The sequence below is a fragment of the Aotus nancymaae genome, unplaced genomic scaffold (genome assembly GCF_030222135.1).
Source record: "Aotus nancymaae isolate 86718 unplaced genomic scaffold, 86718_ANA_hifiasm-v0.15.2.pri h1tg000250l, whole genome shotgun sequence".
In the NCBI taxonomy this organism is placed as follows: Eukaryota; Metazoa; Chordata; class Mammalia; order Primates; family Aotidae; genus Aotus; species Aotus nancymaae.
The window spans coordinates 1,472,903-1,487,854 of record NW_026988665.1 but is presented as its reverse complement, the minus strand read 5'-3'; the positions used below and the strand labels follow the sequence as shown (position 1 = coordinate 1,487,854).

General features: G+C 66.0%; 1 protein-coding gene across 1 annotated transcript; it reads left to right on the top strand.

The window, feature by feature from the left end:
* Positions 1 to 6,871: 6,871 nt before the first annotated feature.
* On the top strand, positions 6,872 to 8,015 carry RNF223 (ring finger protein 223). The gene is made up of 2 exons (XM_064371943.1): positions 6,872 to 7,024; positions 7,143 to 8,015. Exons 1-2 carry the CDS (start codon positions 6,872 to 6,874, stop codon positions 8,013 to 8,015), a joined length of 1,026 nt encoding a protein of 341 aa, XP_064228013.1.
* The last annotated feature ends 6,937 nt before the right edge of the window (positions 8,016 to 14,952 follow it).

Below are 14,952 nucleotides of genomic sequence, written 5' to 3'. Positions count from 1 at the left end.
CTCCCAGCGACAGACGCCGAGGGGCCGCGGGCCGCCCGAGCCTCCTTCCCACCGCAGCCGCCTGCATCCGTGAGACCTTGGAGCTCTAGATCGAGGCCTTGGGGGGTCCAGGTCCCCCCAGGAGAAGCAGTGAGGCCCCGGCGCCTGGCTCAGGCAGCCAAAGCTGGGGTGGCCCAGGGGGCAGCCGCCACTCTGCCTGGAAAAGCCAGGGCTCTGCTGCTGTGCCCTCCAGAGCCCATGAGGGGCAGGACCCCAGCACCACTGCAGCCAGTGGCCCAAGACCCCTCTGAGGCAGTGGGGTTGGTCCTTGGGCCGTTCCAGCTGTGGCCCAGCCAGTGGGGAGGATGCAGCCTAGGAACCAGCTGCCTGAGACCAGGGCGCCTGCGGGTGCGCTCCCGCGTGGCGAAGACCTCAAGCACACAGTCACCCATTTCCGAGTTAAGCAGAAATTCATTGTGCAGGAAAGTCCTGCAGAGCTTGGCGACCCTGCTCAGACCCCCGGGCCTGGGACCCCGGGCCTGGTTGATCCTTGCCCACATGGGGCAGGTTCTGGCCGGTGGCAACGGCTACTGAAGCCCTAGGCCAGTGCCCTCAGTGGTACATCCAACCCCAGGGGCCCCCACAGGTCACTGCCTCGTGGACCTGCCAAGGCTGCCCTGGTGCTGAGTCCCAGGGAACCCCTGGCCACCCAGGCTCTTCTGCTGAGTCCCGGGGTCCCTCCCAGGCCCTGGCACCGAGTCTTGGGGTCCCTCCCAGGCTCTGGCGCTGAGTCCCGGGGTCCCTCCCAGGCTCTGGCGCTGAGTCCCGGGGTCCCTCCCAGGCCCTGGCACCGAGTCTTGGGGTCCCTCCCAGGCTCTTCTGCTGAGTCCCGGGGTCCCTCCCAGGCCCTGGCACCGAGTCCCGGGGTCCCTCCCAGGCTCTGGCGCTGAGTCCCGGGGTCCCTCCCAGGCTCTTCTGCTGAGTCCCGGGGTCCCTCCCAGGCCCTGGCACCGAGTCTTGGGGTCCCACCCAGGCCCTGGCACCGAGTCCCGGGGTCCCTCCCCAGCCTCTGATGCTGAGTCCCGGGGTCCTCCCAGGCCCTGGCACCGAGTCTTGGGGTCCCTCCCAGGCTCTGGCGCTGCCCCTGTGTGTCTCGGGCTGTACTGGTGGCAGGTGACCCCGGGGTTCCTGTGAGAAAGGCGCTTAACAGGCTCGGGCTTGGTCTTGGGTCTCGCATGCCCTGCAGTGACCAGCACGTCTGCTTTAGCGTCGGGTCCACCTCTGTCTGCCTGGCCGCCAGGGCCCCATGCTTTTCCTGCGAAGTGCACTGTGGGTGCTGTCATGGTCCCCGGGACCTCGCCAGCAGGAACGTGGGGACGCGGGGTGCTGATATAAAGTCGGCCTTACACAAGACACAAGCTGTGTTCTGAGCTGCTGTCTCCCTCCGCCTGGTCCCTGCCCCAAGGATCCTCTGTTCTCTAAGGGCGGGGGGAGGAGCAAAGCCCCCACCAGGCTGCCCCCCCCCCGCCACCATGTGCTGGGGACAAGGAGGCAGGGCGGGGGTGAAGGGGAGTCCAGGAGCCCCCATCTGCTGCCTGGTTGGGGCCCTGAGAGCCACGAGCACAGGGTGACCACCCCCCAACCCCTGCACATTTTCCCCCACAGATCCATTCCCCAAATGCAGCCTGTGCAGTGGGACCTGTGGCTCCCGACCCCCCAGCTCGGCCCTGAGGCAGGGGAGAGCGTGGGTGTGCATTTCTCTAGGCCAGCCGGGGCTCCAGCAAGACTGCAGTTGGGGCCATTTGGGGAGCGGGGGCCCCGGCCACCCCGAGCCCAGCACAGCAGTCGCTCCTCAGCTCTTTGAGAGGCCGCAGTGTGGGGACGTTTGCTGACAGCGATGGGCCTGGCCAGAGAGGGCCGAGCTGGGGCAGGACAGGCCCGCAAGGGGCAGAGGGCCTGGTACTACGATGCCAGAGTGCTGTGCCTGCCCCCGTCACTGCGGCAGGAACGTGACTGCTGCAGGGCCGTGTCCTTAGACACCTGTGTCCCCGTCCCCATCCCTGAGGACACCCGGCCCAAGGTCTGCAGCCAGGTGGCACCGGGGAACATCCGCTCTGCCCTGGGCCCGGGCGGGTCACCTGGTCCTGGGGAGAAAGGGGGACTGGCCAGCACCGACGGCCCCACCTGAGGCCCTGGGCCACGCGCCTGTGATTCAGGAGCCCCCAGACTCCCCACGTGGGGAAGGAGACAGACCAAGATGGGGTGGAGGGAGAGTCCATGTGCCCCTGGAAACTCCACACCTGCGTTTGCACCAGGCCAGGTGTGTGGTTTGGAGGATAAAATCGGAAACAGCACGGTCAGCAGGTCCAGCAGGCAGGCTCTGGAGGCCGGGCCGGACAGACGGGCACCGTCTCAGCCCACCCTCCGAGCAGCGCCCCAAGCCCTCCCTCTCCTCCCACCCAGTGGCCCAAACCAGAATCCCAGGGTCATCCTGCCACCTCCACACACCCCCTGCTCCACGGGCTCCCCTCGGCCCCACCTGCCCATTCCATCTCGATTGGCCCTGCCGGGCAGCACGTAGTCAGCCAGGACCTGCGGCAACACGGGGCACGCCCTCCTTACCGGGCACAGGAGGACGCACCGGCTGGGCCTCCTGCCAGAGTGGACACTGAGCCGGGCCGCGGGTCGGCCCCACACTGGAAATGGGTGACCGTCAGGGGTAACACTGGACCCCAGTCATGTCCCGGAGCCCGCCTGTCCCATCCCTGCTCCCCACACCGGCCTCCCCTCTGCACACCTGGTCCTCGGGAAAGACGTCCAGCCCCGGAGCCAACAGGGTGGCTGCACTTGAACCAATGGTCCAGCGTGGGGCGGGGTGGGCAGGGCAGGGCCGGGGGCCCCAGAGCAGCCCAGGTCTGGAAGGCCCCTCCCCCCACCAGCCACACCGTGTTCCCAGGCCTGGCAGCACTGGGTCTGACCCATAACCCAGGGGCCTGGCGGGGCGTGGAGGGGAAGGAGTCCCTGAGAGGGCGTGAGGAGACCAGAAGTGAAGGAGGTGGGGGATCAGGCGCACACGCCGGCATCCACACGCATCACGCACACGCGTGCTCACACACACGCCCAGATGCTCAGCCTCCTGCTCGCTGGCCGGGACAGAAGGGACCAGGCGGGCCCACCCTCTGCCCTGGACACAGCTGGCCAAGCTGCTCCGCGGTCCCCCCAAGCCTCCCCAGAGCCCAGCGCCCTGGCCCCTGCCTGGTCTGGGCTGGGAGGAGGGAGGCCTGGCCTGGCCCCGAGATGGCACGTTCCTCCGGCCTTCCCTCACCTTTGCCTCCGGCACGAGTGTCAGCCAGGAGCCCGGAGTGACCTCAGTGCCCAGATATTCCCAGGAGCTGTTGGGAGGATGTTCCCAGAGCAGTGGGGAACTGGGCCCTTCCTGGAGACAGCACGTGACCCTGAGTCACAACCTCAGGAAGCAGGAGCCCCCAGTGAGCACATTCCAGGCTGGATCTCAGCATGGCTCCCTGCACAGGGCCCCTCACAGAGCTCCCATCCCTCCCTCTCTGGACCTCCATGCCTTGCTGAGACCCGCCCCCTATCTTCCACCCCAGCCCTCACCCCCCTCTCTGAGCATCTGCCCCCACTGTGCCCCCACTCCCTGCCCCTACTCTCCCTGGTCTGAGCACCCAAATCCCCCCCCGAGCTCCCACACCCCTGCTGAGCCCCCACCCCCTGCTGAGGCCCCTCAGCCCCCACGGAGAGTCCTCCTGGAACTGGCAGGGGCCCGCCCTCCCTTCCTGAGCGCAGGCCCCCGTCCTCCTCCACGGGGCCTTCCCCGGCCCCCTCTGCAGTCACGGTTCCCACTTCCCAGTGTTCCTTGGGCTCCAAGATGCCCGGGGCATCACTGGGGGAGCCTCTGGGTCCCCACTGAGGGGTCGGCGGGCACCTGCAGGGGAAGTTGCCTGAGGCCGGCCTGTGGGGTGTCCCCGCCAGCTCTCCCACCAGGGTGGGCTCTGAACTGCCAGCCCACCAAGAGCGACATGCCCCAGGCCTGTGTGGGGCCCTCATGGTGGGGATGGGGCCATGACACCGGGTCTGACCTGCCCTCGCATGGTGGGGGGAGCTGGTGGCTGGACGGCCTGGGGGTGCAGCTCGGTCTACACCAGGCCCTCAAGCGCATGGCAGTGTGCATTGCAGGTCCAGTCCAGGCCACTGGCTGCTCCTCTAGGCACCCCCACACCCTCCATCCCAGCCCTGCTAGCCTCAGCCCCCAGACTCTTACCAGCTGCAGCCTTGGTCTTTGCACAGACCAGTCCTGTGGTGTGCTATGGTGTGTGGACAGGGCACATGTGAGAGTGTGACACGGGCATGTGTGAGAGCATGTGACACAGGCATGTGAGAAAGTGTGACACAGGTGTGAGCGTGTGACACTGAGGGGCATGTGTGTGTGACACAGGCATGTGTCAGCGTGTGACACTGAGGGGCGTGTGTGACAGGCGTGTGAGCGTGTGACACTGAGGGGCGTGTGTGTGTGACAGGCATGTGTGAGCGTGTGACACTGAGGGGCATGTGTGTGTGACACGGGCATGTGTGAGAGCGTGTGACACAGGTGCGTGTGTGAGCGTGTGACAGGTGCACATGTGTGTCAGCGTGTGACACTGAGGGGCGTGTGTGTGTGACAGGCATGTGTGAGCGTGTGACACTGAGGGGCGTGTGTGTGTGACACAGGCATGTGTGAGCGTGTGACACTGAGGGGCGTGTGTGTGACACGGGCATGTGTGAGAGCGTGTGACACAGGTGCGTGTGTGAGCGTGTGACAGGTGCACATGTGTGTCAGCGTGTGACACTGAGGGGTGTGTGGGTGTGTGGACACGGGGCACACATGAGTGTGGACATGGCCATGTTGAGAGCAGGCATGTGTGTGTGCGGGTGTGGGTGTGGGTGGATGAGGCAGGTCAGCACACGGGTGGGTGTGGGCAGCGAAGTGGCAGGAATGGCTGAGGGCAGACGGCAGTGACCCCAGGGCCGGGGCAGGCTGGCCTGATGTGGGGGGCTCGGGGAAGGTCTCTGCTGGGAGGCCCACCCAGGAGCTCAGGGCCCCGGGGACCTGAACCTGGGTGGGCAGCTTCCGGAGCACCGGCCTTCTGGGGCCAGAGGGAGAGAGGGCTTAGTCCACATCCCAGCCCAGACCTGCCCAGGCTGCCGAGGCTGTGCCGACCCCACCAGGCGGACCCTCACCCCTCACGCACTGCCCTCCAGCCACCTCTGCCTGGCCCACCAAGGTGTGGACGAAGCCAGCCAATCCCTGCGGCCACACCCTCGGCTGGCACGACCCACAGGGTATAAATAGACCTGCCTGGGAGCCCACACCCGGCAACTCACACCTGCCTCCGACCAGAGCTCTGCCCTGCGCATTCCCTGTGCCCCGCCTGTCTGGGACGGAGCAGAAACCACACCTGCCAGACCAGTGCCACCAGCACAGCTGCTGGGAGGGTTACCTGCCAGGTGAAGCACAGGCCGGCAGGAGGAGAGGAAGCAGACGCTGGGGAGCAGGGCAGCCCCAGGCCCTGGAGCCCCACTGTGGCCGGCGAGGACGACCATGCCCAGGACCCGCTGACCCCCAGCCGCCAGGTAAGGCCAGCTCTGCCCACACTCACCCCTCACCTGCACAGGCTCAAGGTGGGGCCCCATCATGGAGGGGTGGGGCCTGGGGCCAAGGAACCGGTTCTGTGGGGTGCTCGGGCCACAGAAGACACTCCCCAGGTCCCGGTGCCAGGGGCACTCACGACCTCACGGTGACGGAGCATGACTCAGGTGGTCACAGTGGCCTGTGTCATCCCTCTGGCCTGCCTGGGACTCACTGGCAAGTCAGGGGTGGGGCAGGGCAGTGCCAGGTGGCACGTCACAGGCACGCACAGTCAGCCCCTCGAGGCTCACTGTCACCCCTTGCCCCTTCCCTCCAGGTGGGACACCTGTGGCCTGAGCCACCAGGGCCAGACAGTCCTGTGGCTCCTTGCAGCGGAGCCTGTGTGCAGAGGAGGGGCGGGAGGCAGAGCAGGGCCCCAGGTCAGCTGAGATGCCCACCTGAGCCAGGTCAGGGGCAGAGTCGCATCCCCACGGCCCCTGCCATGAGGTGGGAGTGGGTCAGGGAGAAGAAACACATCCTGCTTCCCCCTGGGTGGGTGGCGGAGGGTGTCCTGACCGTCAGACAGGGCGCTAGCCCAGAGGGAATGGCTGCGCTGGTACAAATCCCCACCCCCTGTGCCCATCAGACCCTCAGCAGTCAGACAGGCCGGCCCTGAAGGCCCCAGGCTGTGGCTGGCATGCACCTTCCTCAGGCACTGACCCGTGCCTGGGCCCTCCCTGTCTTTCCGAAGCCCTGGGGCTCAGCTCGGCCCCCAGACCCAGAGACCCCCACATCCCACCCTCACACAGCTGCCTGCAAATCGGGCCTGCACCACCCAAGCCAGGCGCCCATCCTGGATCCGAGTTCAAACTCACTTCACCTAACTTGGAGCCCCCGGCCTGCCTGAGAGCCACATCTACTAGGGCCCAGGGGCTGCTGGCTCCCTTGGGGTGGCCCTGGCTGAGTCTCCCATGCTCTGGGCAGCCTTTTCCACATTGCAGTGTGTATGAGTCCCGTGACGTGGACCCTGTGGCATCTGTGAGTCCCGTGACGTGGGCCCTGTGGCATCTGTGAGTCCCGTGACGTGGGCCCTGTGGCGCCTCTGAGTTCCATGATATGGGCCCTGTGGCATGTGTGAGTCCCGTGACGTGGACCCTGTAGCGTCTGAGTCCTGTGACGTGGGCCCTGTGGTGTGAGTCCCGTGACGTGGGCCCTGTGGCATGTGTGAGTCCCGTGACGTGGACCCCGTAGAGTGAGTCCCGTGACATGGGCCTAGCCTTGCATAAACAGTGGCGACTGTGGCCCATCATCCTTACCATGATTTCCACCCAGGCAGCAGGGCCAGGCGGGGCAAGGCCAGCAAGAAGCGCCCGCCGAGTGGTCAGTGAGACTCCCGTGCATGTGGTCAGCATTCCTGGGGTAGGCTCACCGCTGCAGTAGCTGTGTGATGGCAGGTGGTGAGGGCTGGATCATGCTTGGGGCAGAATGACCTCCCGGGGCACTGGAGGAACTTTCTCTAGGAGTGCATGGGGAACAGAGCCCTTCCCTGGGATCTCTGAGGCTGGTGCTGGGCAAAAGAGGAGGGGGGAGACGGAAGACCACCAGAAGGGGCGGCCTGTGGTTGCTCACCACGATTTCTGTCCCACAGCTTAGAGACGTGTCCTCAGGCCAGCAAGTGTGGCACACGGCTGTGCCACCCCCTTGCCGGAGCAGCTCCACAGCCTCCATGCCCCGGTCCCCCAGCTCAGCCGGCAGCCCCCGGTCCCCTGGCACCCCCGGCTCGGAGAAAGTGGCATCCCCGCTGGAGTGCTCCATCTGCTTCTCAGGCTATGACAACATCTTCAAGACACCCAAGGAGCTCTCCTGCACCCACGTCTTCTGCCTGGAGTGCCTGGCCCGGCTGGTGGCTGCTCAGCCCGAGGGCGGCCCCGGCAGTGAGGCTGTGCCTTGCCCCTTCTGCAGGCAGCCCACGGCAGTGCCGCCCGCCGGAGCCCCCGCTCTGCGCACCAGCCGCCAGCTGCAGGCCCGGATGCCAGCGCATCTGCGGCGCGAGGAGCCCGTGTGGCTGGAGGGCACCAAGCTGTGCTGCCAGCCACCGCCTGCCACGCCTGGCCGCAAGCCTGGCTTTGTATGTGTGGACGTGGGCCTGAGCAAGCCCGCCGAGCCCCCTGAACCCATGCCCGCCCAGGACCCTGCCCCCCGCCGGGGCCGCCTGGCCCGTTGCTGGGCACGCTGCCGGGGCTGGAGGCGCATGGCGCTGGTCTCCACCCTGCTGCTGGTGCTCTTCTGCGTGGTGCTCTGGCCCGTGCAGTGCGCCCTCAAGACGGGGAACCTGAGCTGCCTGCCCCCGACCTCCCAACCCGCCCCCACCACGGCCGCCTTCCCCCTCGGGCCTCTGACCGGCAACTAGGGTCACCAGCCTAGCCCAGGTCAGCCGTGAGTGGGTTCCCCGCTGGGGTCTCAAGGGCGCAGCAGCCACTGAAAGTCGGTCCCTGAGGACCCGAAAGGAGCCCGGCATGTCTGAGGATTCCTCCTGGGCCCCGCCATTTAGTTCAGGCTCCATTTAGCTTGTTCGCCCCTCACTCTCCGGGCTGGGCCCTGATGGGGTGGATGAGAGGGTCCCCAAGGCCTCCCAGAACCACAGGCTCCCACAGGCCGCAGAGACCACCCACAGCCCCTGTTATGCAGATGGGGAAGGGCCCAGGAGGGAACCCGGCCAGCACCCCGCCGTCCATGCACACAGAATCGCCGGCCAGGGAAGGGAGGGGCCTGCCATGCCCCGGCTCACGCTCACGTTTCACCCCCGGGTCCTCCCCAGGCCTTCTTCAGGCGGGGCTGGTCCCTGCCGTTGGGTGGGGGTGCTAGTCTTACCCTCTGACTGGGGGGACGGGGGGGCAGGGCAGCCCCCCAGTGCGTGATAACCACGGAAACTTCCAGCTGCCCCTCCAACCCTTGTGAATTGTAGATTTTTAAATAAATTATTTGTATCCATCTTCTGTAAGAGGGCCTCACTCTGTGTGCCCCTGCCCCAGCCTCGACCGAGATTAGACCCAACGGGATCAGACTCCGAGCAGCCACTGGGACAGGCGGGCCCAAGGTTCTAGGGATCCAGCTCCCAGCGCCTGTGGCTGCGGACAGGCTGTGGGTTTCTGGAGTTGGCTGGCGCCTCAGCAGTGTGACGCTCCCCACGGAGATGGGGAGAACGCGGGGCACCTGGGACAGGCCAGGCAGGACCAGGGGGAGGGCTTCAGCTTGGCCCAGAGCCCAGTGGCTGACAAAGGGAGCCTTTCTCTTCCCCCATCCCCCACCAGGGCCATACTAGACTGCACCTCCAGGAAGTCATGCCCCATGGCCCTGCTAGGGTCCCTGACTAGAGAACCCCAGAACCTGTGACCCCTGTGGGAACCCAGGCATAAGGGTCCCCAGAAGCAGAGGCAGGAGCAGCCAGCATCCAGCCTCCAGATCCGCAGACCTGCAGCCCCCACAGACCCTCTGGCCCTCCCAGGGCCAGCCTCGCTAGAGAAGGAGGCAGAATGCAGCTTCACGAGGGCTGGGCAGGAGGCTCGCCAACCCCGGCCCGACCTCGTCCGTCTGCCATAAACCCCAGGAATCCTGCACCACCAGGCCGGCACGGCCAGGAGGGCCCAGCCAGTTCCAGCTCAAGCCGGTCTCAACCCCTGACCCCAGAGCCCAGGTACTTCCTGCTCCAACCAGCTGGGCCTCTGGCCAGGGTGGGGAGGGGCTCGGGAAGGCCCCACAGAAGCTGAGTCCAGCTGTGGGGGCCCACACCCACCCTTGCCCCGGGCCCCAACGAAGACACAGAACGGAGGACACAGCACTTTACTGGAAGGCCGCAAAGCCACAGGCCATCCGGGGATGTGGGGAGTGGAAGCACGGGCCACGGCAGTGACGTCACTCTGACACACAGACCCACACCCTTGTCAGCGGCAGGGCCAGACGCATGACGCCGCACAGGTGGTCACAGGAGCATGTCACGCACACCTCACTCGACGAACATCCACCCTGTGACTGACGGGGCCGTCTCCACCGGGGCCACGTCCCAGACCACGGGAGCACGCAGGGCCCGCAGGCCGGTGTCCCGGCCGCTCAGACCCGCACCGAGCGGCTGAGCTAGTGGCGCACACGAGTTCACACGTGGTCACCCGTGGGCTTCGCAGCCGCCGCCACTCCCTCTGCCGCCCCTGGGCCTCCATGAGCTGGGGACGAGCTGTGGTCTGTCCTGGACGCAGTCCCGACCCACAGCTCCCGCCCCATGCGGGCGCGGCCAGGCCGGGCGTTCCCTGTGGCTCCTCAAGCACCCTGCGCCCCGCACACCCCTGGTCCCTCCCGGAGGACCCCGGCCCGTTCCCGGCGCCCCACTCACACCGCGGGCGCCCGTGGAGACGCTGGCCGGGGGCTGCAACCCTATTCGCGGGGGGCGGCGCCCGCGTTTTGGTTCTCGCGCTCCTGGGGCGGCTCGGGCCGGGGGGCGGGGCCGCCGATCACCATGGCGACGCCCGCACAGGCCCCGCCCCGCGCAGGCCCCGCCCCACCCGCTCGCGCAGGCGCAGTTGCTCGCCCTGGATGTAGCGCTGCAGCGCCAGGTACACGAACTTGTACTGCGCCTCTGTCTGCACCATCCCGGAGCGCTGCCGCCGAACCAGCTCATCGTCTTCGCGACGTCGATGTCGCAGTCCAGCCTTCGGGACACGCGCGCTCAGGGCGGGGCTACGGCTGAGGGGCGGGGCCTGCAGGCAGGGGCGGGGCTGTGGCGGAGGGGCGGGGCCTGCAGTCAGGGGCGGGGCTACGGCTGAGGGGCGGGGTCGGCGGGCAGCGGTAGGGTCGTCCTGAAGGGTGGGGTTATAGCAGGGCCGGGGAGGGGCGGCTCACCCTGCCTGCGGGTGACGTCCACCAGGATGCCAATCACGGTGATGGTGCCGGTGCGTCCGGGGCCCTCGCTGAGCACAAACCAGGCGGCCTTTGATGAGAGTGGGGGGCGGGGTGGGGGGCCGCCCCACCCCACCCGATGGCTCTGCCCGCAATGTCCCGCGTGGCCCCGCCCCGCCCCCACACCTGCACAGCCCGCGTGGCCCCGCCCCACCCCCACACCTGCACAGCCCGCGAGGCCCCACCGCCCCCACACCTGCACAGCCCGCGTGGCCCCACCGCCCCCACACCTGCAGTGCACCACCACGGGCCCGGCCCCCGGCTCACTGCTCTGGACTCGGTTCCCCTCGTCCAGGAAGCCGAGGACGCTGTGGTCCGGCCAGCTGAAGTACTGCGGGTGCTGCACGGTGCACGGTGCACGGTGGCTCCTCCTGGGCGGGGCAGGCGGTCAGTGCTACCCCCTGGTGAGAGGGGTTGCGGGGAGAGGCTGAGGCCTAACAGGGTTTGGCTGGAGTGCCCAGGTGGAGGGGCTGCGGGGGCCAAGGCGAGCAGGAGGAGGGAGGAAATGGGGAGGGGGGCGCCGAGATGGCCCCCGATGGCTCAGGTGCCTGGAGAAGGGAAGAGGGAGCTGGACGGGGGGAAAGCAGGCTGTGGGGACAGTGATTCTATAAGGAAGAACCCAATGTGAGGGCTCCATGGAGACCTGTGTAGGGCTGAGGGCCCCACAGCGCCGTGGGGTGAGCCTTATGCTGTGCTGAGGCACAGGATCCGAGAAATAGACAGGACACAGAAGTACAAGGAAAACGCAGCTGGGCTCGGGGGGCCACGCCACCTATAAGCAGAGTCAGGCGAGGCCCCGAATGTCCAGAAGCCTGAGTATTTATTGTGTATAGGTTAGGGCGCAGGGCAGTGAGTGAAGTCATCTTTAAGGATAGTGATAGGGTCGTGAGCAATAAAACATGGGGTCCACCCCCATTAGGTCACCGAGGCCAGGAGGTGGACAGTGCGCAGCAAGGGGCCCATTCCCATGAAGGCAAGGGCCGTGTGCAGTAAGGGGTCCACCCCCATTAGGTCACCGAGGCTTGAAGGTGGGCCGTGCGCAGTGAAGAGGGTGCAGTGTGCAATACTTCTGTCTATGGGAAACTACTTCTAAGAAGATTTATAGGAGGATGCTTTAAGTCTCACAGCAGTGACAGAGCTGTCAGGGTTACCGCCACCTTCTGGCAGCTTCCAGTGGGTTCTACGGGAAGATGCTTTTCAAGCAGCACAGTAGCAAGAGCTGATAAAGTTCACAGTCACCAAGGTGGATTGCCGGTCTGAGGGCAGCCTTCCACAAGAGCTGGAGCAAGGTCCTACAACTCCTTTATCAGGAGGAGTGGCTCTTGCCCCAAGCCTGCCATACAGCGGGTATCTTTACGATACTGAACGCTGCCGCCTGGGCCATGGGTTCTTGTCCTGGTATGACTGTTTTTCCCTTAAATCATGCTCTGCACCGTGTCTGCTCCAGACATTCCTCCGATTATAAGCTGCTTATTCCTTAATTCATGCTCTGTACTGTGTCCGCTCTAGGCATTCCTCCGATTATGAACTAAGATATAATTATAGGTATGTATGTAGGGAAATATTCCTTAGGCACTCATACTATCAACTCTTATATGATTATATATAGAGGATTATATAAAGGGATTCTTCAAGCCCCAATTCTATAAACTAATATAGGATTGTATAAAGGATTATATAAAAGGAAATAGCTGAGTAGTAACACTATAAAGTGAGATATTCCTCAAGCCCTAACTGTGCCTGGGTTCTGCTTAGCTCTCATTCCTCGGTGCCTATATGGGGGTTACCCACAACCCGCAGGACCCCCCCACTGGGCAGGGGCTGGGGGGAGAAGGAGGTAATCTACCCGGGACAGAAATGGGCGCCGCTGGTATACAACAGAGCCCAAAGCTGCAGTTTGAAGAGGTGTGTGTGAGGAGCGGCCGCTCGCCCAGGACCGAGAATGCGGCCACGTCATGACCCGTGCCCAGGCCTGGAGTGCGCCTTCTGGGTTGAAGGATGTGGAGGCCCCCAAAGGAAGTGGGGTTAGATGCAGCCAGGTGTTGAGGTCTCCCAGTGCAGGCCCACAGCGGGCACACTCCACGGCTGCCAGGCTCACTAGGCCCGGATGCCACACCTGCAGCTCCCACACAGTCGCCCGTGGCCTGGCAGCTCCCAGGTTACGCACACACGCTCGGCCGGACTCCTGGCTGCCATCCAGCTCAGGCCAGTACTGGAAACACTTGTTCTGGGGAGAATGCTTTGCATCAGCCTCCCTGACAGCCCCCAGCACCTCCTCCCTCCGTGCCCTGCAGAGACACAGGCATGTGCGTGCAGCCACGGGGCTCTCTGGGACCCTCCCCAGTCCTACGGCTTCCCACAGGCTCCTTGGTCTGGTCGGGAAGGGCCTCAGGCAGCTGAAGTGCACGGGGTGGGATGGGCACTAGTGTGCCCGCTGGCACCTCGCCCCTACCCGGCCTCACTCCACCTCCCTGGTGGTCATGAAGATGGCATGTGTTCTCCTGGTGCACCATGGCCTGCAGACAGCCCTGCTTGGTAATGTACACCCTGGCCACGCCACGGCCTGGCTCCTCCTCAGGGTCAGTCTGATATGCAGAGGAGCCCCGGTGGCTCACACTTCTCACTCCAGGCCCGCAAGGGGCTAAGGACCAATGCCTATCCAGCCTCTCCGAGACCCCTTTCGGACTGCCGCCCGCCGCCTCCCCAGAGACCCTGGTTCTTCCTGGGCCCCCCAGGAACCGTGGGTCCAGGCCCGCCTCCCGCGCACACCCACCCTGGTGTAGCTGGCATTGACGTCGTCGGTTCCAGGCCTGCTGTCACGTGGAGCAGGATGACTCGGGTGGTGTCAGCTGGGAAGGGAGGCGCCGCTCAGGTCTCCAGGGTGGAGCTCATGGGCCCCACCCTGCCTCTTTGCCCACGGACCCTGTGGAGAGCAGAGAGGGGGCGTCCAGGGTGTGCAAGAGGGAGCCTCAGGTCAGCGGTGGCAGAGGCACGGCCTCCCCCCACCTCCCCCAGGCCTGACAGATGGAGCCCTGCCCTCTGCCCTCACAGGGAAAGGTGTTCTTGTAGCGATTCTTGGGCTTGTTCTCCACCCACTGTCCCTCCTTCTGGGAGTAGAGGAACCCGAATTCCTTCTGCTGCAGCATCTGAATGTGATGGAGCCTTCAGCCTACGGCCCCAGGCCGTCCCCGGCCCTAGGTGCCCAGCCCAGCCCATCCCGGACCCTAGATGCCCATCCCCAGCCTGTCCTGGACCCTGTGCTCCTCCCAGGCACTTGCCCAGCCCAAGGGAACAGAGTCTGGGGGTGGCAGCCATCAGGGTGCACCTCAAACTCCTCCCAGAAGCCCTTCCTGGCCTTTCCGCTGGCATCGGTGGCTCTGCTGAGCTCCTGCACATGGCTCTCGAGGCTCCAAGCGCTGATCCTCATGGCCTTGTGGGGCTGCCACAGAGAGGCCCATGTCCAAGCTGTGGGGGACCCAGGGCCCTGCAGACCCCACCACACACCCCCAGGGCCCAGTGGAGCCCTGAAGACCCCAACACACCACCCCCGAGGGCAGCTGCCCCGGCCCCCACACCCCTCCACCTACTCCGGGACCCCCTCCTTCCCATGCTCCCTGGAGGTCAGGGCCGCCCTGCCCCGGGACCCCCTCCTTCCCATGCTCCCTGGAGGTCAGGGCCGCGCTGCCCCGGGACCCCCCTCATTCACATCCCCCCTGGAGGTCAGGGCCGCGCTGCCCCGGGACCCCCCTCATTCACATCCCCCCTGGAGGTCAGGGCCGCCCTGCCCTGGGACCCCCCTCATTCCCATGCCCCCTGGAGGTCAGGGCCGCCCTGCCCTGGGACCCCCCTCATTCACATCCCCCCTGGAGGTCAGGGCCGCCCTGCCCCGGGACCCCCTCCTTCCCATGCTCCCTGGAGGTCAGGGCCGCGCTGCCCCGGGACCCCCCTCATTCCCATGCCCCCTGGAGGTCAGTGCCACGCTGCCCCGGGACCCCCCTCATTCCCATGCCCCCTGGAGGTCAGGGCCGCCCTGCCCTGGGACCCCTCGAGTTCACATATGGGTAACCCCCCTTCTGGGCACTGAGGAAGGACAGCTAAGGACCCAGGCTCTGGTGCTGGGGAGGGGCCTACCTGGTGAGGTGCATGATGGCCCTGCCTTCTCCACCATCGGACTCTTCCTGCAGTGCTCCCCCAGGTCCCCGAGGGTGTCAAAGTGCTCCCTGCCTCCCATGTGGTACTTCCTGTCTGGCTTCGGGGGCGGCGGTGAGGGGCCTGGCCAAGGTCACCTGCCCTTCCCAGGGGCCCCTGCGGCCCTCTGCCCCCTCCCACCTGGAATCGAATCATGATGTGGCGACCCATGGCTGGCCCTCCGTGCCCCGCGCCTTGTCCTGTTCCTGTGC

Bases quoted from the DNA above. Each gene is read 5' to 3' on its own strand.
- RNF223 (XM_064371943.1), top strand. From the start codon at position 6,872: ATGGGCCTAGCCTTGCATAAACAGTGGCGACTGTGGCCCATCATCCTT. The intron at 7,025-7,142 runs GTAGGCTCACCG...CATGGGGAACAG, and splicing joins ATGTGGTCAGCATTCCTGGG to AGCCCTTCCCTGGGATCTCT.